Raw genomic sequence first — 27931 nt, forward strand, 5'->3', positions numbered from 1 at the left:
GACACTTTCCTTACTTAGAGGTACTGGAGGGAAAAAAAAAACAAATAGTAAAAGAGGCTTAGGTTGATTTTCTAGTAAGGGTTAAAAATCAAAGCAAAGTTTCCAGAAATCAAATGAAGATTGTTCTGCATCTATTTTTGTTGAAAGGCCAAGTAAGAAGAAGACTGCTGCCAATAGTGGTGCACACCTCTAATCTCAGCAGTTGGGAAGTGGAGACTTAAGAATATTGTGTATTCCAGATTAGCCAGGGCAACGGGGCTATATAGGAAACTCAAGGCCAACCTATACTATATATTCTCAAAAAAAGTATGTGAAGGATCTGAGAACTGATTGTTATATATAGTAATGTAGAGGTCAGTGGTGATCTCTAACCAGCAATTTGTGTGGAGAGGTATTAGTGAAAATGTGACCAGTGTGTCATAATAAAAAGAACATGAGAATTTGAAAACAGTGTCTTTAAGACAACCCTTTAAAGAAGTTTTATTTATTTTTATACATGCAGATAAATTACTTGGAGCATATTATCCTCATTCTTTAGCCTACTCTTCCCACTGGTTCTTATTTCCCATCAGAGCCCATTTCACTTTTCTGTCATTCTTTTATATATATAGTTATATATACATATATGCATGTCCATGAATTTGCATGTCTTTTAAGTCTAGCTTCTATGTACAATCAGAAGCATACAATAGTTGGCTTTTGTTCTTGCTTCTCTTGCTCACTATGATGATTTCCAGTTCAATCAATTTTCCTGCAAATAACATGAGTTCACTTTTCCATGAGGCTGTATAATATTTCATGCTGTATATATGCAATATCCTTTTTATTCATTCAGCTGTATTAGGCTCATTGGCTATTCTGTTGTTTAGGTATTTTGAATGGTGAGGCAACAAACATGGTATCTTTCTCATATATATTGATTGGGGAAATATGTTGGTCCCCTTAATACTGGTCAGGAGTATAAGGTGAAATAGGTAAGCTTGGTTGCTTTTCTTAGACCATCCTTGATGTACAGGGGACTGAAAGTGTATGCTATGATTTGGAGGCATGTTACTGGTAACATCAGCTATTTTAGGAATTTTATAGAAAACCATCTATGTGAAATACAATTAGCATCTATGAAGGAAAATTTGTATATGATTTTTTGTCCATCCTGGGGCTTGAACTCTGGGCCTGGGCACTGTCCCTGAGCCTCTTTGTGCTTAGGGCTTGCACTCTACTATTTGAGCCACAGCAGCACTTCTGACCTTTTCTGTTTATATGGTACTGAGGAATTGAACCAAGAGCTTCATGCATGCTAGGCAAGCACTCTACCACTAAGCCACATTCCCAGCTGTTAATGTGAATTATTATTATGGCACCCAGCTATAAATTTCTTATAACAAATGATAGTCACGTATGAGAGCTAGGTGTGGTGGTCCATGTCTGTGATTCCAGCACTTAAAAAGCTGAAGCAGTCACTGTCAAACCTTATTTCCCCAGGGGTGGAGGGAGCTGAAGCAGGCCTAATGCCAGTGGCCTATAAGCCTAACTACTGAGGAGGCTAAGTATAGATGTGAACTACCAGCATCCGACTAGGAATTTGTACTTTTTTTTTTTTGGTGCAAGTCTGGGGCTTGAACTCAGAGCCTAGTTGCTCTCCTGAGAGTTTTTGTACAAGGCTGGAGCTCTACCATTTAAGCCTTAGTTCCACTTCCAGCTGGGGGTCTCGGACCTTCCTGCCTGGGCCGTCATGAACCATGATACTAAAATCTCAGCCTCCTGAGTAGCTAGGATTACTGGCATGAGCTACCAGTGACTCAGCAGGTCTCTGAAACTTTTTTGTTTTTGTTTTTGGCCAATCCTGGGGCTTGAACTCTGGGCCTAGACACTGTCCCTGAACTCCCTTTTGCTCAAAGCTAACACTGTCACTTGAGCTACAGCTCCACTTCTGGCTTTTTCTATGACTAATTGGAGATAAGAGTCTCATGGACTTTCCTTCCTGGGCTGGCTTTGACTACAATCCTCAGATCTCAGCTTCCTGAGTAGCTAGGATTGCTGCCATGAGCCACCACCAATGCCCAACAGGAATCTTTGTACTTTTAAAGGGATAGAAAGTTAAATGACACAGAAGCAGAAATGAACATAAGTTTGAATAGTTAAGAGTAAAGCCAGACTATTAAAAAGCCTTTAATGCTGTTAAGAAACATTAAGTGGAATGCTAGACAGTAATAATTGTCAAGTGAGAAAATTCTAAGATTACTCATTCAGCTGTTTGTGTGGTTGAAGAGAGAATAAACTACAGAATTTAGTCATTTGGCTAGTATTTGTTGAGTAGCTACTTAAATGCTGCTGTTGCTGTCACCACCAGTCTCCTACTCCTTCTAAATTATTGATACCTTTTTACTGAACCCTTGCTATGTGCCAGTGATTGGCTTAGACATTTTTCTTGCACTACTTGTAGGAGTTGTGAAGTAATTATTTGGTCTTTGTGAATCTTATTTTTTTGTAAAGAAAAATCTTAAAGATATGTATCTTAAAATATGTTTCATTCATTTCATAGTTGGAGTTTTCTAAGGAGTAAGATTTTTTTTTCATATTTGTATATATACTGGTCTGGGATCTTGAGTCAGACAAATGCTGGAAATAAAGACAAATGAATCTTTTTTTTTTTTTTTTTTACTTTTCTTTTTGGTACTGGAGATCAAACCCAGGACGTTGTACTTGCTAGGCAAGCTCTTTGCCACTGAGTTACATCCCAGCCCAAATAAATTCATATTTAAGATAGTGAATTATTTGTTTTGATTTATATTCACTAAAATATCAGACTTCTGATTATATGAGAATCTAGTTTTCTGAGACTCATGAGATCAGGGTGTTAGATTCCACCTATTATTTTATTATAGGTAGAATGGCCACCTATAATTAAATAATAAAACTTTTCATACTGATCTAAATATTTGCCAGGTGTCAGTGGCTCATACCTATAATCCTAGCTACTCAGGAGGCTGAGATCTGAGGACCATTGTTCAAAGCCAGCCTGAGCAGGAAAGTCAGTTAAACTCTTATAGCCAGAAGTAGAGATGTGGCTCAAGTGCTGGAGTACTAGCATTGAGCAAGCCCTAGGACCAGAAGAAAAAAAATGTATTGGGGTAATTTAATTGACACATACCCTTTTTTTTTTTTTTTTTTTTTTTGCCAGTCCTGGGGCTTGAACTCAGGGCCTGAGCATTCTCCCTGGCTTCTTTTTGCTCAAGGCTAGCACTCTGCCACTTGAGCCACATTCCCAGCCCACTAATAGGTTGTATAACACTTAATCATTTGTGTTATTACTTAATTTGTTCTTCCCACTAGATTGTAAGTGGAATTTAGAGATTATAATTTGAAACTGAATCTGTTAAATACTCTATTTTCAGGACATTGTTTGATGTCTTGCACATAATAGATGCTCAAATATTTTTGAATGGATTAGTACGTTAATTCAGAGCTAAATTACACATTTGTGACAGATTATTTCTAAAAGTCCTAACCTATAAAAACCTGGCAATTTTAAACAAAATGTAATGCTGAAACCAACCAGTAAAATGACTCAATAAAACTGACTGTTTTTTTTTTTTGCCAGTCCTGGGGCTTGAACTCAGGGCCTAGGCACTGTCCCTGAGTTTCATTTGCACAAGGCTAGCACTCTATCACCTGAGCCACAGTGTCACTTCTGGCTTTTTTGCTTGTTTGTTTTCTTTTATGAGTAATCGAACCCAGGGCTTCATGCATACAAGGCAAGCACTCTACCACTAAACCACATCCCAGCCCATAAAACTGATTTTATTCAACTTAGAAGTAGAGAAAGTTTTCCCTTTAGCATTCAAGAGTGCTTAAATTGCGTATAATATTTAATACCTAAAATCCCAGCACTTAGCAGTTTCTTCAGTGTCAGGTTAGTCTTGGCTCTGTAAACAGGCAAGCCAAAAACTGGGAGGGGGGGCGGGCTGGGAATGTGGCTTACTGGTAGAGTGCTTGCCTAGCATGCGTGCAGCCCTAGGTTGGAAGTGGCGCTGTAGCTCAAATGATAATGTGCTAGCCTTGAGCAAAAGAAGTTCAGGGGCAGTACCTAGGCCTTGAGTTCAAGCCCCAGTACTGGCCAAAAAAAAAGTGTGTGTGTATGTGTATGAAGTTTTCTTTTTATCTTAGGTTGCATTTGTTTTACCACCAGTTGCAGAAGTTTTTCATTCTTAAAACAGGTGATTGCATGATGATAGGTAGGTAAATAGATAGATAGAGTCTACACTAGCCTCAGCCTCCTAAATGCTGGGATTATAAGCATGCTGACATATCCAACTATAGCAGTGATTCGTAAATCATGAATTGCACCACACCACATAGCTTGTTTGTGATATGTATAGAATGATGAACTTATTCTGAAAATTTTAATGTGTTTAGAATTAAATGAATTTAAATCCACTCTGAACTTCACTTTGATTTTGCTTTATTTTTTGGGTGATTTTTGACTTCTTTGTCCTCCCCCCCCTTATCGCCCATTTCTCATGTTAATTAGTAGTTGTTTCTTTTCTGATAAATTTTTGTTATGATCTATCTGCAGAGAAAGAGATGCTGGTTGCAAGTTTTGGAAAATCCTGTTTTTTATGGAACACTGTTCTGTAAAATTTTTGTAAGATTCCTGGGCAATAACGTTAACACTTGTGATGGACCCTAGAAATACTGCTATGTTAGGATTGGGTTCTGATTCCGAAGGTTTTTCAAGAAAGAGTCCTTCTGCCATCAATACTGGCACATTGATCAACAAGAGAGAAGTAGAAATAGAGAACAACACAAAGGAGGAAGAGGACCTTCGAAAGAGGAATCGAGAAAGAAACATCGAAGCAGGAAAAGATGATGGTTTGACTGATGCACAGCAGCAGTTTTCAGTGAAAGAAACAAATTTTTCAGAGGGGAATTTAAAATTAAAAATTGGTCTTCAGGCTAAAAGAACTAAAAAACCTCCAAAGAACTTGGAAAATTATGTATGTCGACCTGCCATAAAAACAACTATCAAGCATTCAAGGAAAGCACTTAAAAGTGGGAAGATGACAGATGAAAAAAATGAACACTGTCCTTCAAAACGGGTAAGTGGATTTCCCCACAATATGTGGTCATGGAAAATATTTTGATTTCTCCATTATTTTTTATCTAATGTTCTTCATGGAACCTTATTCCATAAAGGTTTTGTTTATTTTTAAATTTCGTTTTACTTTTGCATTAACATACATTTGTAATCGAAGGGATTTCATTATGGTAATTCCACGCATATTCAAAGGGCACACATTTTTCCCCTCTACCATATTTCTATTTTCCCTTTCTTTCCCCATCTTTTGATCATTTGAAAAGTTTCACCATGCTGTCCATGAAGTTTGATTTTAATCTTTTTGTGTTATTTCCGAATAATCTGTGAGAGATGTCAAAGAGATAATAGAATAGTCATGTATTTTATGACAGATGTTTTAAATGGAGTATATTCAAATTATTGCTCCAGTTGTGACCACAGAAAAATGTTATATTTGCAGAAAGGAATTCTAAATTTGAGTCTTACCTTGCTGTTTACTAACAAGCAAGAATATGGACAGATTAACAAAGGAGAAACTGAGGCTCAGTGGTATTAAGCAGTAGCCAGGTATGGTGGTTTGTGCCTGTAATTAGAAGGTAGAGATTGGGAGGATTACAGTTCTAGGCTAGACTGGGCAAAAGATTGAGAGAACATTTCTTAGTTATTAGAAGCTGGGATTGTTAGTATATGCTTGTCATCCCAGTTAGGTGGGTAACATAAATAGGAAAGTCATGGTTCAGGCCAACCTGGGCATAAATGTGACATCCCATTCAAAAAACAACAAAAGCTAAACTGGGGTGCTGGGAAGGTGGCTTAGTGGTAAGAGTGCTTGCCTAATGTGCAGGAAGCCCTGGGTTCGATTCCTTATACCACATAAACAGAAAAGGCCAGACGTCGCAGTGTGGCTCAAGTGGTAGAGTCCTAACCTTGAGCAAAAGAAGTTCAGGGGCAGCGCCCAGTCCCTGAGTTCAAACCACCAGGATTGGAAAAAAAAAAGAAAGAGAAGAAAGCTAAGCTGTTAGGGATGAGACTTCAATTAATACAGTGCTTGCTTAGCAAACATGAGACCTTTAATTCAAACCCTAGTACTACCCCCCCCCAAAAAAGATGTTAAATGATTATAATACCACACCTGTTTTCTTTTAATTCTAACATTCTTTCCCTCCCCACCTATTTGGGCTTAAACTCTGGACCTCTTGTTCTCCCTTGGCTCAAGGCTGGCACTCTACCAGTTGAGCCACACCTCCTCTTAGATTTGTCTGTCTGGGCTAGCTTCAAACTACAATCCTCAGATCTCAGCCTCTTGAATAGTGAGGATTATAGGCCTGAGCCACTAGGGCCCAGCTCCATTTTTTATTTATTGTCAAACAAATGGCTTGCCATTGTTTATCTAGTTATCCAAAACTATAATGCTTCAGTTCTCCTAATTGCAGTGGCATATAGACATTTTTAATAGATTCTATTCTCTGCAAGATCATAGAAGTATATAATTAGATAATTTGGGATGCTTTGTTAATAAAATTATGTGAATAAGTTTAAATTGTAAGTCAGGAACAAATGGGTACTATACCAAGTTTTGAAGAATGTTAACTGGATAAATCATAGGCAAATTAACCTATCCTGAGCTTTATTTTCCTCATTTGTTAAGCAAAGATATTACCAGTTTTGAAGTAACATTTTTACTTTTTAGGTCTTTACATTTTAAAATTCTTTTTAATTTTGTGCCAGTACTGGAGCTTAAACTCAGGGCATGGGCCATGGGCATTGTCCCTGTGCTTTTTTGCTCAAAGGTAGTGCTCTATCACCTGGTGTATAATATGTATAATACTGAATTTATTATTAACTATTAAGTGAACTTTTCAGTGCCATCAGTTACTTTCTCTGTTGTACAGCCCTTACTAATATCTATTTCCAAAACTTTTTCATTACTCTCAGGAAAATCTCTTTAATTATTAAACAATGAGTTTTCATTTAGCCTAGCCCCAGTAAATAGTAGTGATTATACTTGTATAAAATGTACCATGGGCTGGGAGTGTGGCTTAGTGGTAGAGTGTTTGCCTAGCATACATGAAGCCCTGGGTTCCATTCCTCAGTACCACATAAACAGAAAAGGCCAGAAGTGTGCTGTGTGTGGCTCAAGTGGTAGAGTGCTAGCCTTGAGCAAGCCCAGGGACAGTGTCCAGGCCCTGAGTTCAAGCCCCAGGACTGGCAAAAGCAAAAACAAAAAAACATACATAAGCTATGTAACTTCAGTATATATATATATAATATATATATTTACTTATTATTTTGATTGGGTAAACACATTTCCATGATACAAGACTTAAAAGATAAAAGCGAATTAAATATTGTTACCATTACTCCTTTCCACTATCTGAGCACAACAACTACATTATGGAATCTCCTTTTAGGCATTCAGTACTATGATATCTGTAAAACAAAACAACTGTTTATGACCCAAAGTGAAGAACAATTTTATTCAATATTTCTCCAGGCTTGTCTTTGGAGAGCAGACCACATTAAGAACACATTGTTGCCAGAGATAGTGGTGCATGCCTGTAGTCTCAGCTGCTCAGAAGGCAGAGGTAGGAAGATGGTATTGCGTGCCTGACTGTAGGTAAAAATATGAAACCCCCTATCTGAAAAATAAATGCCTAAGGGAGAAAAAGCATTAGAGCACTTGTCCAGGAAGCATGAGGTGCTGAGTTCAAACCCCAGTACCACTAAAAAATTATTTGGAAATAAAATTGCTGTAAAGAAAAATTCAAACAAGTAAATCTAGGGCTAAGGATATAGCTCAGTAGTAGAGTGCTTGCCTACTATGCCCAAGGGCCTGGGGTTTAGTTACCAGTGTCACAGAAATAGTAACTTAAGCCAGGCACACTGGTGGCTTGCACCTATAATCCTAGCTACTCAGGAGGCTGATATCTGAGGATTGTGGTTCAAAGCCAGCCTGGGCAGGAAAGTCTGTGAGACTCTTATTTCCAGTTAACCACCAGAAAACCGGAAATGGCACTGTGGCTCCAGAGTGCTTTCTTGTGCTGAAGAGCTCAGGGACAGCGCCCAGGCCCAGAATTCAAGCCCCACCCCCACCCCAAATATATATACACAATAATTTTTAAAATCCTTAAACCAGCATAACTTTATATCTTTTGGAAACATTGGCATACTCAAGCGAATGCATGTACATGTATCTCATATACATGTTCCTCCTCAGTTTTATTTGTTTATTTATATATTTGTTTGTTTGTTTATGTCAGTTGTGGGGCTTGAATTCAGGGCCTGGACACTATCCCTGAGCTCTTTTGCTCAAAGCTAGTACTGCATCATTTAGCCACAGCGCTACTTCTGATTTTCTGGTGGTTTAATGGAGAAAAGAGTCTCATGGACTTTCCTTTCCTGGGCTGGCTTTAAACTGAGATCCTTAGATCTCAGCCTCCTGAGTAGCTACGTTTATAAGCATGAGCCACCAGCGCCGGGCTGCTCCTCCTCAGGTTTTTTGTTTGTTTGTTTGTTTTGTTTTGTCTTGCCAGTCCTGGGCCTTGAATTAAAGACCTGGGCACTGTCCCTGGCTTTTTTTTTTTTTTTTTGGCCAGTCCTGGGCCTTGGACTCAGGGCCTAAGCACTGTCCCTGGCTTCTTCCCGCTCAAGGCTAGCACTCTGCCACTTGAGCCACAGCGCCGCTTCTGGCCGTTTTCTGTATATGTGGTGCTGGGGAATCGAACCTAGGGCCTCGGGTATCCGAGGCAGGCACTCTTGCCACTAGGCTATATCCCCAGCCCCCCTGGCTTATTTTTGCTCAAAACTACCACTCTACTACTTGAGCCACAGCACCACTTCCAGCTTTTTCTGTTTATGTGGTGTTGAGGAATCAAATCCAGGGCTTCTTGTATTCTAGGCAAGCATTCTACCACTAGGCCATGTTCCCAGCCCTTCCTCCTCAGTTTTAAAACATAAATGGTAGCATATTATATAAACTGTTCTACATCTTTTCTTCTCCTATTTAATTCTGGGTATTCTTTTAATTCTATGGCTAAAATAGTTTCTTTAGTTCTTCAAAATATGGGCTATGTTTTTTCAGTTGGTTACTTGTCTTTAAAGATTGCCTGCATGATTTTGCCATGCAAAAGTATTTAGTTTTTTTATCTAAATGAATTAATAAATATCTACTGCTTTTTGGATATAGAATCTAAAGCCCAGGCCAGCCTCAGACTTCTTATGTAGTCCAAGCTGACTTTAAACTCAAGATCCTCCTGCCTCAGCCTGCCAAGTGCTGGATGCCAGAAGTGATTACAGGTGTGTGCTACCACACACAGCATAATGCTTTACTTTGATGATTTGTAGATTTTCATGTGTCATTTGAAAAAGCCTTCTTCACTCCAAGATTTCCTATTTTTTGTAGGACTTTTCACATTTTCGTTCTTTTTGTTGTCGTTTTCATCAATGATGGGCATATAATTCAGGGTTTCCTACAAGGTAGGAAATTGCTCTGCAACTGTTCATCCTCAGCATGTAAGACATTTTTTATGTTTTCATTTTTACATACCAATCTTTGATCCATTAGGGATTTTATAGAGTATCTGAATTATGGGTCAATATTCATCTGTTTCTGAATGTACTGATTTTCCCTTACACTTAATAAAGAAGTCTGTCTTTGTCTCTGATTAGAGATGTTACCTTTTTTTTTTTTTTCTTTTCTTTTGTATTTTGTTTTTGAGACAGGATTTTGCTACATAGCCCAGATTGTCCTGGAATTCATGATCTTCCTGTTTCAACCTCATGAATGCTCACATAACAGCCATTTACTACTTCTCAAAACATGCTTTTATGTACTAAAGTCAGTTTGATTTTCCTTTTTGTCACTGATATTTCTGTTTATTTGCAAATATAGTTTTAGTTGTATTTTATAAATACAACTAAACCTCATTTTAAAATACTCCTTGCATTTACCTATTAATTTATAAGCTTAGTGTAATTTCAATGAAAACAATTTTTTCTAGAACTTGTCCAGTTGATTATAAAGTTTGTATTTTGTTAATCTTTATCTATGGTTAAACTTGGAGCCTAATTTGATGATGGCTTCCTTCAGAGCTTTTTAATTTGCTTTGTTAAGGCTCAAAATGCGTTGCTTATACCCCAGGAGTCTCCTTTGCCTCTAGACCATAGTTTTGCATGTTTTATCCTTCATGAGTAGGATAGGTCCAAACCCTAAAAATTATGTGATCTGGTTCTGCCAAGGCAACAGCAAACTGACCTGGAAATTCCATATACCTAGGGGCTTTTTTCGCAGTAGCATAAACATCAACACTAGCTAATGTCACTTGCCAAATGACCCTTGAGGAAAAGGGGTTCCCCAACCTTTCCTAGAAAAACATGCATTACCAGGTTTACTCCTGTATTTTTTCCTTTTGGTCCCCTTAGAGATTTTTCTCTAATAATGGAAGTAGAAATAATAAATATTATATCTTATGCTGGCTTAAATTAGTTTGTTGGAATTCACAGATTTTTCACGATACTTAGGCTGCTATTTAGCTAGAAATAATAATCCTCAGTTGTTTTCAGTAACAAATATGTTCATTTAAAATTTTTTTTGTTTACTTGTTTTGGGGGTATTTTTGCTTGTTTATGTGGTACTAAGGAATTGAACCCAGGGCTTCATGTATGCTAGGCAAGCACTGTAGCACTAAGCCAAATTCCCAGCCCCTCATTCTTAATTTTATAGCAGTTTTTCCTGTCATTTTTCTTCTCTTTTATGAAAGAACAAAATTTGTGGTGAATTTCCAATAAAAATTGTATTGGACTTTCTTAGAGTTTTATGTACTTTCTGTGTCATAAATGGTCAAGAGTGGTATACCCGTTCTCTATTGGCTACTTTAGAAAGTGGAAATAAAAATCGTGTTTACTTAAATTTACCATACACTGACTTAAAAGGAGAAAAGATAGTGAGTGATAACTTCTTTCCCCGTATTTAAAGAAAATTCCAATTTTGGAATTTTGCAGCATTGCTTATTTATATTATCACAGTGTACATAGTATGCTTATGTGACAAATGAAAAGTAGTTGAAACATCTGTTTCATATAGGGAATGGGGATAAATGTTTCATTACCACTGCATGCTTATTACAAATTACTTCAAATGGGCTAGGAATATGGCCTAGTGGCAAGAGTGCTTGCCTTGCATACATGAAGCCCTGGGTTCAGTTCCCCAGCACTATGTATATAGAAAATGGCCAGAAGTGGCACTGTGGCTCAAGTGGCAGACTGCTAGCCTTGAGCAAAAAGAAGCCAGGACAGTGCTCAGGTCCTGAAAACAAACTAACAAGTTACTTCAAATAGTATTGATATTTGGTGCTATATTGAGTAACAGGTGACAGTAGTAATAAAATAATGATGTTACTTTAGCCCAAGATACATACATTTAATGAACACAATGAGTTATAAACAAAACGTGTAGCCACAATTGTATTTTCCCTTCAAATTAGCTTTCTGTTTAAAAACAAAGGCTTATTGCCAACTTATTAGGTTATTTAAGAAATGCCTCATTGGAGAAGTAATTTTGAATTTCAGCAAAATAATTTTTGTGGAGAATTATTAAAAGTTGGTACAAACAAAATTTCAATTTTCTGGAAAGGAAGTTGTCTAAGAAAATTGGTTAGGTATGACCTAGGTTTTAGCTTTTTTGTCCTTCCCATTTCTGGTAGATAACAATGGTAAAATTGATTTTCTTCTTTTTTTTCTTTCTTTTTTTATGGAATGGAAGATTGAACTTTATAGTACTATTTCTCAGGAAAAATTAGAAGTTAATGTTGCTCTTTTTGAAGTTTATTTTAAAAATTTGTGATTACAAACATATTCATTTACAACTTTAATGTTAAGTCTTAAAAGATACAGTATTTGAATTTTATTTCTTAAATATATGCATAGTTAATGCTAAACTGCCACCTAAATCCTAATGCAGGAGTCAGAGACACACTGGAATGATACTGGTTCAGATAACTAGTTTGTTGAAATCCCAGAGCCTCAACAGCAGGTGGCATTAGAGATCTGGTTTAAAGATAAGATGTAGAGATTTAGTAGAGATTTAACTGTGTAAGAGTAACAGATAATGAGGTTGAATGGGAGTTCAAGCCACAACTAGCAAAACTCATCTTGAGTTTGTATTTTGATCTGTTGGAAGATTGTGTGTGTGTGCGTGCGCGTGCCTGTGTCTATATATGTCTGTGTGTGTTAAATCAACCATTGCAAAATCTAGCAATTCCATGACTTGTAATGCAGGTAGATAGAATACTTGCCTAGCATGCACAAAGTACCTGATCTATCCACTGAAATACACAGAAGCAACAACTGTCCCCTGCCCAAAGAATTCTCTTTCTATGAGTCTAATACAATGTCTTTTGTCCCTCTACAAAGTACCAAAAGATAGAAAAATACGTTAATTTTATCCAGGGCCTGTTTAATAACAAAACTAACCTTTTCATCTAGGTTAATGCCACTTTGTACCGGCAAATGTCACTGTCACAAATTAAGAGAAATATGTATGGCAAGAGGAGGATAGTGCTTGCATATTAACAAAGTTTTTCCTGGAGCTGCTTAATATTAATATGAATCTTTCTTCAGTCTGTACTTACGGAATATCTAAGATTCAGTTTCTGTGAGTTATATTTTCTCATTGGAGAGAATATAGATAATCAAAAGATGACAGTGTCAGCAATGGATGCGAGAAGTGATACTTAGGTAAAGTAAAAATGTAGCCAGAACAGTTACTGAAATATTAAATTTGAACTTACTCTGCAGTACTGGTTGTACAAGTGCTCTACAGTTTGAGCCATATCCCCCAGCCCTCAGCTTTTAATTTTTTTTTTTTTAGTCTCCAGGTTCTGATCTAGTATGTATATTTTGCTCTCAATTTTGGAAAACACCTCAAAGTTTCATATACAGGTTTATAATACAAAGTTCTGCTATTGTATTAGAAAGTCCATTTAGAAAGTATGAAAAAGCATTTTCACAAAAATGTATGGATAGTAGATATGGCACCAGATGAGCACAAGTGAGCAGTTTTACTGTTACTAATATGTGGTTCTCCTAGTACCTTACCTAAAATAGTTTCTTAGCTCTTTGAGAATTTGAGACTCGTTAAGTTGGAGAAAATGAGCATGTTGTCTCATCTTACCCAAGCCTTGTGGGCTGAATATTACTTCTGATTGTTATGCCAGCTTAGGCAAAAGTCTAGAAAGTCAGTCAGCTACCTTTTCCACATCCACATGCTTTATTGACATTAACCAAGCAAGAATATCTGATGGTACATTAGGTACCTTTTTGTTCTGTATTGGTGGTTTCTGTTGTGTACTTTCTCTTGATTGATTACTTCCAGAGGTGCTTGAACTAGTTATTTGGAAGTAGAGAATACTGTGCACAATGCCCAATTTCTCCATAGCAGTAGCAATTATGTAAATCCTTCTGGATCTTCACATTTGGGGAAAAAAAAGTTTTAGAGAGAAAACAAGGATACCGCTCTTTTTCCAAAATGACTTACATGATACAAGCATGGAGGAAAAGCATATCTCTTCTATTATTTGGGGCCTTTGCTATACAAATAGGTCCGTCCATGAGGAAAACTTTAACTATCATAATTAGTTTAATCAATTTCACCCTCAGTTCCTGCTTTCATGTTGTAGGAACTTGTCTTGGTTGAGCAGTTCAATTTCTCTTAAGAATAGAATGTGAGAGATACCTGTATTGTGGTTTGTTTGAATAGTACACATAGTGAAGTATGGAGGCTATGAATGGTCTCATTTCAGATCATTAATTTTGATAATGGAAAAAGTCATTGTTGAGTTAAATTGTTAGAAGGCATCGCTTTCTTAGTCCCAGAGAATTGAATCCAAATATCACCATTTTGACTCACTAATGCTGCTTTTTATGCTTTTTTTTCTTTATTTTTAATAGGTTGTAAGTAAACATTTCTAAGTAATTCTGAGATACAAAAGCAAAAAGAAAAATGAAATCTGTTTAAATGGCTTTTGGAAGTGGGACGGGACAGTAGTAGTGTGAGTTTAATTGAGTACAGTGTAATGTATAGGAAATGTAACTGCAATTTTCCCATGTATAACTAATGTAAACAAATAAAAAAGAAAAGACAAGGAAGGAAACTTGGCAGAGTTTTGTCTAAATTTATGTGCAAACAAATATGAAAGTCCAGAATTGATTTTTGTTTTTAAAGAAAATTTACTAAGTAGAGAAACCAAAGAAAATTTTGACTGGTTATTAGAAAACAATAGTGAAGTCTCAAAAAAATGACTCCCCCCAAAAAAACAAAAAAAAAACTTTGTAAATAACTTTAATTCTACAAAATCTTCAGCAAACAGGGCTGGGAATATGGCCTAGTGGTGAAGTGCTCACCTTATACACATGAAGCCCTGGGTTTGATTCCTCAGCACCACACAAACAGAAAAGGCTGGAAGTATCGCCGTGGCTCAAATGGCAGAGTGCTAGCCTTGAGCAAAAAAAAAAGCCAAGGACAGTGCTCTGGCCCTGAGTTCAAGCCCCAGAACTGGCAAAACAAAATCTTCAACAAACAAATTACTGCAAAGTTACTTAAGTATTTTCAGAGAACATAGTGAGCATAATATTGGTCCTGAAATTCTACAAAGATAAGATTTCTTAAAGTAGCTTTAAAAAAAAGCTTAGAAAAATGGAAACAAAAAATTAGTCTTGGGGCTGGGGATATGGCCTAGTGGCAAGAGTGCTTACCTTGTATACATGAGGCCCTGGGTTCAATTCCCCAGCACCACATATACAGAAAATGGCCAGAAGTGGCGCTGTGGCTCAAGTGGCAGAATGCTAGCCTTGAGAAAAAAGAACCCAGGAACAGTGCTCAGGCTCTGAGTCCAAGCCCCAGGACTGGCCCCCCCCCCCCCAAAAAAAAAAAATTAGTCTTGCTTTGGGTAAAAATTCAGATTCTGGGATAGAAATGTGATGAAAGAATATCATCATTTGGAAGGCCTTCTTAATGAGATAATTAAAGTATGACACTCCTATGACAAATGTTGCTACCCTCCCAAGAGAAAGTATAACTAGAATGCCAAGGGTAAGAGATGAAATTATGACAGGATTGATCAAATGAATCACCTAAAAATTATGTATTGACAAAGTCAGGTATTTTGGAACATACTTATAGTCTCAAGCTGAGGCAAGATGATGTCAAATTTGAGACCAATCTGACCGTATAGTGCTCTTTTATTTACTTATTTATTTTTAAATTTTTTGTCAGTCATGGGGCTTGAACTCAGGGCCTGGGTACTGTCCCTGAACTTTTTTCACTCAAAGCTAGCACTCTACTACTTTGAGCCACAGCACCACTTCTAGTTTTCTGGTGGTTAATTGGAGATAAGAATCTCAGGGACTTCCCTGCCTAAGCTGGCTTCCAACTGTTAACCTCAGATCTCAGCCTCCTTAGTAGCTAGGATTACAGGCATGAACCATTGATGCCTGGCTTTATAGTGCTCTTTTAAAATAGGGCTGTATAATAAGTCACTTACTCTGTGTCAAAAGAAAAAACTATATAATATAAATATCTGAAAATTCTTCTATATAGTTATATATATTATATTTAAATATACATATGTCAGATTTAGGTATGAATTCTGTTGAAGGAAAAACAAATAAACCCAAGTGAGCAACATCTATTTCATTTTGAGAATTTCAACAATTAGTCATACCAAAAATGTAGTTTAAAAACTTAAAAGAAAGGCTGGGGGGGGGGGAGGGCTGGGGATATGGTCTAGTGGCAAGAGTGCCTGCCTCATATACATGAGGCCCTGGGTTCGATTCCCCAGCACCACATATACAGAAAATGGCCAGAAGTGGCGCTGTGGCTCAAGTGGCAGAGTGCTAGCCTTGAGCAAAAAGAAGCCAGGGACAGTGCTCAGGCCCTGAGTCCAAGCCCCAGGACTGGCCAAAAAAAAAAGGCTGGGGATATGGCCTAGTGGCAAGAGTGCTTGCCTCGTATACATGAGGCCCTGGGTTCAATTCCCCAGCACCACATATACAGAAAATGGCCAGAAGTGGCGCTGTGGCTCAAGTGGCAGAGTGTTAGCCTTGAGCAAAAGAAAGCCAGGGACAGTGCTCAGGCCCTGAGTTCAAGCCCTAGGACTGGCAAAAAAAAAAAAAAAAACTTAAAAAAAATGGGACTTTTGTAATGGTTCATGGCTACTGGAGAGATAGAGATAGATGGACTGTATTCCTAGAATAGACAAAAGCATGAGACCCTAACAGAAATATTAAAAGTAAAAGGACTGGTGATAAAAATCAAATGTTCAGGGTGGGAAAATAATCAAATTCTGCCAAATATGAGTAAAGGTTGACGTTATAACCTGAGGATAACTGTTCATAGTACTTTTATATTTGTTGAGTTAATAGAAGCATAGTAATGTTGTACTTAGTTATATCACAATTCAAGAACAAATATCCGTGTGTGTGTGTGTGTGTGTATGTGTATGTGTATCCCCCTCTCCCAGTCCTGGGGCCTGGGCACTGTCCCTGAACCTCTTTTGTTCAGGGATAGTACTCCACCACTTGAGCCACAATGCCACTTTGGCCTTTCTCTGTTTATGTGGTTCTGAGGAATTAAACCAGGGCTTCATGCATGCTAGGCAAGCACTCTACCACTAAACCACACTCTCAGCCCCATAATTTTTAGTGATAATAATTTATCTTTACTATAAACACAGATTTCTGCAGAGACTTCATTTTATTCAAGGTTATAAATCCATCTATGTAACTCCAATTATGAAATATGGAAGAAAATTATTTCTCTTGTCTTAGGTAAAAGAGTTAAGCATATCTTGAATCTAATTTGACAAGGTACAGGATAGATTTGCTTGAATAAAATTAGTAAACTGAAAGTAGGTCTGGTGGTACGTGCTTATTATTTCCAGTACTGAAGTAGAAGGAATACATGTTTGAGGCCAAAATAAACTTAACAGCAAGCTTTTAGGAATATAGATAGAATCATAAATATTTAGTGATATTTATCTCACTTAAAAGTTTAGGCAATCGGGCTGGGGATATGGCCTAGTGGCAAGAGTGCCTGCCTCGGATACACGAGGCCCTAGGTTCGATTCCCCAGCACCACATATACAGAAAACGCCAGAAGCGGTGCTGTGGCTCAAGCAGCAGAGTGCTAGCCTTGAGACGGAAGAAGCCAGGGACAGTGCTCAGGCCCTGAGTCCAAGGCCCAGGACTGGCAAAAAAAAAAAAAAAAGTTTAGGCAAATTCCTTTTTACTAAAGAGTTCAAGTTAATGTTAAAACATATTCCTCTACTAATGTACAATCAGGCTGAATGTGGTAGTGTATACCTACAATCTCAGCACTTGTAATAGTGAGTTCGAAGCCAGATAAGCCATATCGTATAAAACCTTGACAAAAAAGAAAAGGAAAAAAAGATAAATGATTTCAGTTACATCTCAAGTTATTCTGGAAGATGTTTTCTAAATCAGTATGTTATTTGCAGAATTCTGCCCAGACTTTATCATGTATAAGAAGAGTGTGTGATAACTTGTATATCAAATCAGTACTCAGTGTTTATGAGCTTCTAGAGTTAACATAGCATATTAATAGGTGTCTTATTCAGCTTTCTCTTACCATCGCAAAAATACCTGAGGTAAACAACTTAAAAGCCAAAGTTAGGGGGAGTTGTTTTAGGGTTGGATATTGAACCCAGGTCCTTGTGCTCTTCCTCAGGTTTTTCCCTCACAGCTAGCACACTCTCTTTTGAGCCACACCTCCAGTTCTAGCTAGAACTAGTTGGAAATTAGAATCTCTTTGTCTGCCAGGCTAACTCCAAACTAAGGTTCTTAGATCTTAGCCAGCTTAGTAGCTTAGGCATAATAAGCCACTAGTGCCTGGAAGTATTTCTTTAAGGTCATTATTTTAGGCTCTCCAGTCCATAGCTGCTTAATCCTGTTGCTTTTTTTTTTTTTTTTTTTTTTTTTTTGGCCAGTCCTGGGCCTTGGACTCAGGGCCTCAGCACTGTCCCTGGCTTTCTTTTTGCTCAAGGCTAGCACTCTGCCACTTGAGCCACAGCGCCACTTCTGGCCATTTTCTATATATGTGGTGCTGGGGAATTGAACCCAGGGCCTCATGTATACGAGGCAAGCACTCTTGCCACTAGGCCATATCCCCAGCCCAAGACAGTATTTCTTGGTAGAAGCATGTGACAAAAATTAAGCTGCTCATCTCGTGCTGTCTAGGAAGCAAAGAGAGATAGAGAGGAAGGGGCCTGACTGTTGGTCATAATACAAGTTAGATGCACAGAGATATTGCTTCTAGCTGATGCACAGAGATATTGCTTCTAGCTCTGTTTTCTTCCCCATGGCTCATAGTTTTTACCAAAATTTTGGTTTGCTCCATTTTTTTAATGTAATCAAATAGGCATGTATAATCATATACTCTATTCCCATTTTTAATACAAAATGTGGCATAGTATACATTGTTCTAAATCTTTTTCTTTGCTTATCACATGTTCTGATGGTCTCTCAGCCCCTAGCAGTATTTTGAGTCCTTTCCTTTTTTTTCTTTCCTTTTTTTTGGGGGGGGGCAGTTTCTTAGTAATCAGTTATATAGATGTATCTTATTCAGTCAGTTCTCTAGAAGAACTTAATCTTTTGAATGATTTCAGAGTTTTGCTATTAAAATGTGATGTATTGTATAGCCTTGCTGACATATTTAGAACCAGGATATTGCAGAACCAGAATATCATAGTTTTAAAGGTGTAGTTAAATATATATGGAATCTCTCTAGTTATTACCAAATTTCCTCTTATAAAAATTATGACATTTGGGGGCTGGGAATGTGTCTTAGTAGAAGAGTGCTTGCCTGGCATGCATGATGCCCTGGGTTCAATTCCTCAGTACCACGTAAACAGAAAAGGCCGGAAGTGGTACTGTGGCTCAAGTGGTAGAGTACTAGCCTTGAGCAAAAAAAAAGAAAGAAAATTATGACATTTGGATCTGGAAAGGTGACTTAGTTGTAGAGTGCTTGCCTAGCATTTATGAAGCCCTCGGTTCGATTCCTCAGTACCACGTAAAAGGCCAGGGACAGTGCTCAGGCCCTGAGTTCAAACCCCAGGACTGGCCAAAAAAAAAAAAAAAAAACCCAACAACCCATGATATTTTGGTACAATATACAGTTACAGCACATTTCTATACATGTTTAAATTTTGTTTGATACCTTGTAGCCTTTTTTTTTTTTTTTTTTTTTTTTTTTTTGGTCAGTTATGGGGCTTGAACTCTGGGCCTGGCATTTTCCCTGAGCTCTTCATCTCAAGGCTAGAGCTCTATCACTTGAGCCACAGCACCACTTCCTTTTCTAGCCTTTTGTAATCTGGTGATTTTTGCCTATGTCTCTCATTTTTTATATTTACCATATACATGTCATACAGTTATATAAACATATTTACTATAACCGGGTGCTGGTGGTTTATGTCTATAATTCTAGCTACTCAGATGAGTACTCAGATGAGTACTCAGGGTGGTATGGCCGTAGACTAATTCTAGCTACTCAGGAAGCTGAGATCTGTAGATCACGTTCCAAAGTTAGTCCAGGCAGAAAAGTCCATGAGACTTTTATCTTCAATTAATCAACAAAAAGCTGGAAGTGGTGGGCCAGTTGTTCAAGTTGTAGAGCAGTAAGTAGCCTTGAACCCAAAAGCTCAGGGACAGCACAAAGGCCCTGACTTTAATCCCTAGGACTGGTGCTGCTTTCACGCTCACACACATAAACATACAACCCTCTATATATTAAAAGAACATTTGGTATTGCTTTTTCTTCCAGGTTTTTTGAGTATTTTGTAGTTAGGAGCATGTATTTAGTAGTTATTCCAGAATAAGATAGACTATTATGTAATATAGTAAATTTAGTACAGAACTCATGAATTAAGTAGTTTATAGTATATGATTTAATAACTATTTCTGGGCTGGAAATATGGCCTAGTAGTAAAGTACTCGCCTCGCATACATGAAGCCCTGGGTTCAATTCCTCAGCAACCACATATATAGAAAAGGCCAGAAGTGGCGCTGTGGCTCAAGTGGTAGAGTGCTAGCCTTGAGCAAAAAGAAGCCAGGGACAGTGCTCAAACCCTGAAAAAAAAACACAACTATTTCTAACTCTTAAGATTTTACTTAAAATGTTAAAGAGAAGAATTTTTATATTTTTTTCTAGTTCTCCTGCATTAAGAGAAAATTTAACTACTCAACTATAACTGAGAATGAGTTAAAGGACTAGAAGTAGGTCAAAGTTTGTCCTAGGTTGGCTTGAAATTGTTGAACTCAGCTTTTGTTCTGGAAGGAGGACTATAGGGAAAATTTTTGTTGTACTTAAAAAAGATTTCTCTTTTGGGCTGGGAATACAGCCTAGTAGTAAAGTGCTCACCTCATATACATGAAGCCCAGAGTTCAATTCCTCAGCACAACATATATAGAAAAATGCCGGAAGTGGGCGCTGTGGCTCAAGAGGTAGAGTGCTAGCCTTGAGCAAAAAGAAGAAAAAGAAACAAGGGACAGTGCTCAGGCCCTGAGTCCACGCCCCAGGACTGGCAACAAAAACAAAACAAATAAACAAGAAATTGTTACCAAAAAGATTTCTCTTTTCAGAAGCAATACATTCTTATATGTTAATGCATATTTAGTGAGTTAAAAGCAAAATGACAACTGGGTACCCAGTGGCTCAACTAGCTATTCTGGAGGTTGAAATCTCAGCATTATAGTTTGAAGCCAGTCTGGGCAAAAAGCCTCAAGAGTCTGTTTTTACTTAACCAGCAAAAAGATGGACTAGAGCTATGGCTCAAGTGGTAAAGTGCGAGATAATGAATGAAAAAGCCAAAGCTGGGTACCTAGATGGAAGTGGTTTAGAAGGCAAACCCTGAGTTCAAACTTCAAATAATTCTATTCACTATCTGAAGCTATTATGTGATCATTATTTTGTTGGATTTTAATGCTAAATTGAAAATGGTATAAGGTTTAGCTTTCCTGAAACCTTTTTCTTGTTCAAATTTTAGGACCCTTCAAAATTGTACAAGAAAGCCAGTGATGTTGCAGCCATTGAATGTCAGTCTGAAGAAAGCATCCATCTTCATTCACAGGGAGAAAACAATCCTTTATCTAAGAAGCTTTCTCCAATACACTCAGAAATGGCAGATTACATTAATGTAACACCATCTTCTCTTGTGGGTAGCCGAGATTCTGATATGAAGGATCGAGCATTACTTAATGGAGGAACTAGTGTAACAGAAAAACTAGCACAGCTCATTGCTACTTGTCCTCCTTCTAAGTCTTCCAAGATAAAACCGAAGAAGTTAGGAACTGGCACTACAGCAGGATTGGTTAGCAAGGATTTGATCAGGAAAGCAAATGTTGGCTCTGTGACTGGAATAATACATAAAGACTTAATAAAAAAGCCGGCTATCAGCACAGCAGTTGGATTGGTAACTAAAGATCCTGGGAAAAAGACAGTGTTTAATGCAGCAGTAGGATTGGTCAATAAGGACTCTGTGAAAAAACTGGGAACTGGCACTACAGCAGTATTCATTAATAAAGACCTAGGCAAAAAGCCAGGGACTATCACTACAGTAGGACTGCTGAGCAAGGATTCAGGAAAGAAGCTAGGAATTGGTATTGTTCCAGGTTTAGTGAATAAGGAGTCTGGCAAGAAGTTAGGACTTGGCACAGTGGTTGGACTGGTTAATAAAGACTTGGGAAAGAAATTGGGTTCCACTGTTGGCCTAATGGCCAAAGACTGTGCGAAGAAAATTGTAACAAGTTCAGCAATGGGATTGGTTAATAAGGACATTGGAAAGAAACTGGTGAGTTGTCCTGTGGCAGGGCTAGTCAGTAAAGATGCCATAAACCTTAAATCTGAAGCACTGCTCCCCACTCAGGAACCACTTAAGGCTTCTTGTAGTACAAACATCAATAATCACGAAAGTCAAGAACTTTCTGAATCACTGAAAGACAATGCTACCAGCAAAACTTTTGAGAAGAATGTTATACGGCAGAGTAAAGAAAGCATATTGGAAAAGTTTTCAGTTCGAAAAGAAATAATTAATTTAGAGAAAGAAATGTTTAATGAAGGAACATGCATTCAGCAAGACAGTTTCTCATCCAGTGAAAGGGGATCTTTTGAAACATCAAAGCATGAAAAGCAACCTCCTGTATATTGCACTTCTCCAGACTTTCAAATGGGAGCTGCTTCTGATGCATCTACAGCAAAATCCCCTTTTAGTGCAGTAGGAGAAAGCAATCTACCTTCCCCATCACCTACTGTATCCATTAATCCTTTAACCAGAAATGCCCCGGAAACTTCTTCACAGTTGGCTCCTAATCCGTTACTTTTAAGTTCTACTACAGAACTAATGGAAGAAATTTCTGAATCTGTTGGAAAAAACCACTTTAATTCTGAAAGTACCCACTTGAATGTAAGTCATAGGTCAATGGGTCATAGCATAAGTATTGAGTGTAAAGGGATTGATAAAGAGCTAAATGATTCAAAAAATTCACATATAGATATTCCAAGAATAAGCTCTTCCCTTGGAAAAAAGTCAAGTTTGACTTCTGAATCCAGTATTCATACAATTACTCCTTCAGTTGTTAACTTCACGAGTTTATTTACTAGCAAACCTTTTCTAAAACTTGGTGCAGTAACTGCATCAGACAAACACTGCCAAGTTGCTGAAGGCCTAAGCACTAGTTTGCAGTCCAAACCATTAAAAAAAAGAAAAGGAAGAAAACCTCGGTGGACTAAAGTGGTGGCAAGAAGCACATGCCGGTCTCCAAAAGGGCTAGAATTAGAACGATCAGAGCTTTTTAAAAATGTTTCATGTAGCTCACTATCACATAGTAATTCTGAGTCGGCCAAGTTCATGAAAAACATTAGCTCATCTTCGTTTGTTGATCATGACTTCCTTAAACGCCGATTGCCAAAGTTGAGTAAATCTACAGCTCCATCTCTTACTCTCTTAACTGATGGCGAAAAACCATCACATAAGTCTTTTGCAGCTCACAAACTATCCTCTAGCATGTGTGTCTCTAGTGACCTTTTGTCAGATATTTATAAGCCCAAAAGAGGAAGACCTAAATCCAAGGAAATGCCTCAACTTGAAGGTCCACCTAAACGGACTTTAAAAATTCCTGCCTCTAAAGTTTTTTCTTTACAGTCTAAGGAAGAACAAGAACCCCCAATTTTACAGCCAGAAATTGAAATTCCTTCCTTCAAGCAAAGTCTGTCTATATCTCCTTTTCCAAAAAAGAGAGGCAGGCCTAAGAGACAAATGAGGTCACCAATCAAGATGAAGCCACCTGTACTGTCAGTGGCTCCATTTGTTGCCACAGAAAGTCCAAGTAAGCTGGAGTCTGAAAGTGAGAATCATAGAAGTAGCAGTGATTTCTTTGAAAGTGAGGATCAACTTCAGGATCCAGATGATTTAGATGACAGTCATACATCAAATGTCTGTAGCATGAGTGACCTTGAGATGGAACCAGATAAAAAAATTACCAAGAGAAACAATGGACAACTAATGAAAACAATTATCCGCAAAATAAATAAAATGAAAACTTTAAAGAGAAAGAAACTGTTGAATCAGATTCTTTCAAGTTCAGTAGAATCAAGTAATAAAGGGAAAGTGCAATCAAAACTTCATAATACAGTATCAAGTCTTGCTGCCACATTTGGCACTAAATTGGGCCAACAAATAAATGTCAGCAAGAAAGGAACCATTTACATAGGAAAGAGAAGGGGCCGCAAACCCAAGACTGTCTTAAATGGCATTCTTTCTGGTAGCCCTACCAGCCTTGCTGTCCTTGAGCAAACAGCTCAGCAGGCAGCTGGGTCAGCATTAGGACAAATCCTTCCCCCTTTACTGCCTTCATCCACTAGTAGTTCGGAGATTCTTCCATCACCTATTTGCTCTCAGTCTTCTGGGACTAGTGGAGGTCAGAGCCCCGTAAGTAGTGATGCAGGCTTTGTTGAACCCAGTTCGGTGCCATATTTACATTTGCACTCCAGACAGGGAAGTATGATTCAAACTCTTGCAATGAAGAAGGCTTCAAAGGGGAGGAGGCGGTTATCGCCTCCTACTTTGTTGCCAAATTCTCCTTCCCATCTGAGTGAACTCACATCTCTGAAAGAAGCTACTCCTTCCCCCATTAGTGAATCTCATAGTGACGAAACAATTCCAAGTGATAGTGGCATTGGAACTGATAATAATAGCACATCAGACAGAGCAGAGAAATTTTGTGGACAAAAGAAGAGGAGGCATTCTTTCGAGCATGTTTCTCTGATTCCCCCTGAAACCTCTACCGTTTTAAACAGTCTTAAAGAAAAGCATAAACACAAATGTAAACGCAGGAATCATGATTACCTCAGCTATGACAAGATAAAAAGACAGAAACGAAAACGGAAAAAGAAATATCCCCAACTCCGAAATAGACAAGATCCGGACTTCATTGCAGAGCTGGAGGAACTAATAAGTCGTTTAAGTGAAATTCGGATCACCCATCGAAGTCATCATTTTATCCCCCGAGACCTTCTGCCAACTATTTTTCGAATCAACTTCAATAGTTTCTATACACATCCTTCTTTTCCCTTAGACCCTTTGCACTACATACGAAAACCTGACTTAAAAAAGAAAAGAGGAAGACCCCCTAAGATGAGAGAGGCAATGGCTGAAATGCCTTTTATGCATAGCCTTAGTTTCCCTCTTTCTAGTACCGGATTCTATCCCTCTTATGGCATGCCTTACTCTCCTTCACCTCTTACAGCTGCTCCCATAGGATTAGGTTACTATGGAAGGTATCCCCCCACTCTTTACCCACCTCCCCCATCTCCTTCTTTTACTACTCCACTTCCACCCCCTTCATATATGCATGCTGGTCATTTGCTTCTCAATCCTACCAAATACCATAAGAAAAAGCATAAACTACTTAGACAGGAGGCCTTTCTTACAACCAGTAGGACCCCTCTCCTTTCTATGAGTACCTATCCCAGTGTACCTCCTGAGATGGCCTATGGTTGGATGGTAGAGCACAAACACAGGCACCGTCACAAACATAGAGAACACCGTTCTTCTGAACAACCCCAGGTTTCAGTGGACACTGGCTCTTCCAGATCTGTCCTGGAATCTTTAAAGCGCTATCGGTTTGGAAAGGATGCTGTTGGAGAGCGATATAAGCATAAGGAAAAGCACAGATGTCACATGTCTTGCCCTCATCTCTCTCCTTCAAAGAGCTTAATAAACAGAGAAGAACAGTGGGTCCACCGAGAGCCTTCAGAATCTAGTTCATTGGCCTTGGGATTGCAGACACCTTTACAAATTGACTGTTCAGAAAGTTCTCCAAGTTTATCTCTTGGAGGATTCACTCCCAACTCTGAGCCAGCCAGCAGTGATGAACATACTAACCTTTTCACAAGTGCAATAGGCAGCTGCAGAGTTTCAAACCCTAACTCCAGTGGCCGGAAGAAGTTAACTGACAGCCCTGGACTCTTTTCTGCACAAGACACTTCACTAAATCGGCCTCACAGAAAGGAACCACTGCCTTCCAGCGAAAGGGCAATACAGACCTTAACAGGTAAGAGGGTTGTTTTGTTGTGTGTTCTTGTTACAGTAATTATCTTTCTGCTGGTGCCCTTACACATGTAGTTGAGCTTTTTAATGAACTCATCTTTTGTTTCTATACATGTATTTTGAAATCTTCAAAGTTATTTTCTGTAGATGTAACAAGTAGAGTAAGAGGCCTGGTGCCATTGTCCCACACCTGTAATCCTAGCTCCTCCAGAGGCTGAAATATGAGGATCATGGTTCAAGGCTACCCTGGGCAGGAAGTCCATGAGAATCTTACCTCCAATCAAGCACCACAAAAAGCCAGAGGTGGAGCTATGGCTCACATCGTTGAGTGCTAGCCTTGAGTAAAAAAGTTCAGGGACAGCACCAAGGCCATGTACTAGTGTTAATAATAATATATCTATGTTATGAGAAAAATGTTATTAACCTTGTATATATCATAAAAACCCATGCACAGAACACTTCTCCGTATTGTAAAATTGAACTGTCTATTCACAGAGACTTTGTTTTGCAGAGTGCTTTTAAGCATCTTCATAAAAGATGCTTCAGGTAGAAATAAAAAGGCATGAAGGTAGCCTCACACACCTGTAATCCTAGCTACTCAGAAGGTTGAGATCTGAGGATTGCAGTTTGAAGCCAGCCCAGACAGGAAATTCCATAAGACTCTTACCTCCAGTAAACTACTTAGAAAATGCTGGAAGTGGTGCTGTGGTTCAAGTGATAGAGCACTAGACGTAAGCAACAGAAGCTCAGAGACAGCCCCCAGACCCTAAGTTCAAGCCACAGGACTGGCCAAGAAATGAAATAATAAAATAAAAAAATACTGGGGCCAGAAGAAGCCACAGAGCATGAAACTAGGTTCTGATGGCTCATGCCTGTAATCCTAGCCATACAAGAGGCTGAGATTGAAGGATCACAGCCAGCTCAGATAGGAAAGTCTGCTTCATCTCCAATTAACCACTAAAAAGCAACAAGTGGAGCTGTGGCAAAAAAGCTCAGGGACAGCTCCCAGGGTCTTGAGTTCAAGCTTAAGTGTGCGCGCTCAGCAGACAGTCCCAGGCATGAAACAGATGTATACATTTATAACTTCTGGCAAATGTCTTTTGAGAATTGAGAAGACGAAAAACAAAATAAGGAAGTTAACTATAGAGTGTTTATAAATACTTTGATGCTATGAGTGAAATTACATCTATAAGATTGATAGTTTTCTACAGAAAATCCATATATCACCAGATTTTCCAAGTAAACATCAATATCCTCTCCCGTATAAATGTTATATAGTAGGGGTATTATAAAAAGTAAATGAAGTAGGTATTGGTGGCTCACATTTGTGATCCTAGCACCTCCAGAGGCTGAGATCTAAGGAACTAGGAGCCAACCTGAGCAGACAGATCTGAGAAACGCTTATCTACAGATAACTAGCAAAAAGCTGGAAATGGAGGCACAAGTGTTAAAGGGCCAGCTTTGAGTGAAAAGCTTAAACAAGAGATAGAGGCTCTGAGTTCAAGCTCCAATTTTGGCCTAAAGGGGATTGCTAAATGATACCATAGTGCCCATTACATTGATTTATATGTAGTAAGCACACATATGTTCATTTCTATCATTATCCTTTAAAATACTAAAAACTTACGAGGTACCAGTGGCTCACACCTGTAATCCTAGCTACTCAGGAGGCTGAGATCTGAGGATTGCAATTGAAAGCCAGCCTGGGGCAAGAAACACCAGAGAGGCTCTTACCTCTACAATTAACAACAAAAGTTGGTAAAGTTACTGTGGAGCTATGGCTCAAGTGGTGAAGTGCTAACTTTGAGAACAAAAGCTAAGGGAGGGCTGGGGATATGGCCTAGTGACAAGAGCGCTTGCCTCGTATACTTGAAGCCCTGGGTTCGATTCCCCAGCACCACATATACAGAAAATGGCCAGGAGTGGTGCTGTGACTCAAGTGGCAGAGTGCTAGCCTTGAGCAGGAAGAAGCCAGGGACAGTGCTCAGGCCCTGAGTCCAAGGCCCAGGACTGGCAAAAAAAAAAAAAAAAAATGCTAAGGGACAGCGCCTAAGCCCTAACCTAAGTTCAAGCCCCAGGACCAACACAAAAAAAGTAAATAAAAATTCTGTATGTTAGGGCTGGGAATATGGCTTAGTGGTAGAATGCTTGCCTTGCATTCATGAAGCCATATAAACAGAAAAGGCCGGAAGTGACTCTGTGGCTCAAGAGGTAGAGTGCATTTAAAAAAAACAAACAA

General features: G+C 38.5%; 1 protein-coding gene across 3 annotated transcripts in view; it reads left to right on the forward strand.

Moving 5' to 3' along the window:
* Positions 1-27931, forward strand: part of Ash1l (ASH1 like histone lysine methyltransferase) — a 126861-nt gene that overhangs the window by 20183 nt on the left and 78747 nt on the right. For all 3 annotated transcript variants that reach the window (XM_048357546.1, XM_048357545.1, XM_048357547.1), the window contains exons 2-3: positions 4577-5099; positions 21133-25696. In XM_048357546.1, the coding sequence (XP_048213503.1) occupies positions 4680-5099; positions 21133-25696 (4984 nt within the window). In that variant the 5' untranslated portion in view covers positions 4577-4679. The remainder of the gene's footprint in view (positions 1-4576; positions 5100-21132; positions 25697-27931) is intronic.

Source organism: Perognathus longimembris, chromosome 11, assembly GCF_023159225.1.
Source record: "Perognathus longimembris pacificus isolate PPM17 chromosome 11, ASM2315922v1, whole genome shotgun sequence".
Classification (NCBI taxonomy): domain Eukaryota; kingdom Metazoa; phylum Chordata; class Mammalia; order Rodentia; family Heteromyidae; genus Perognathus; species Perognathus longimembris.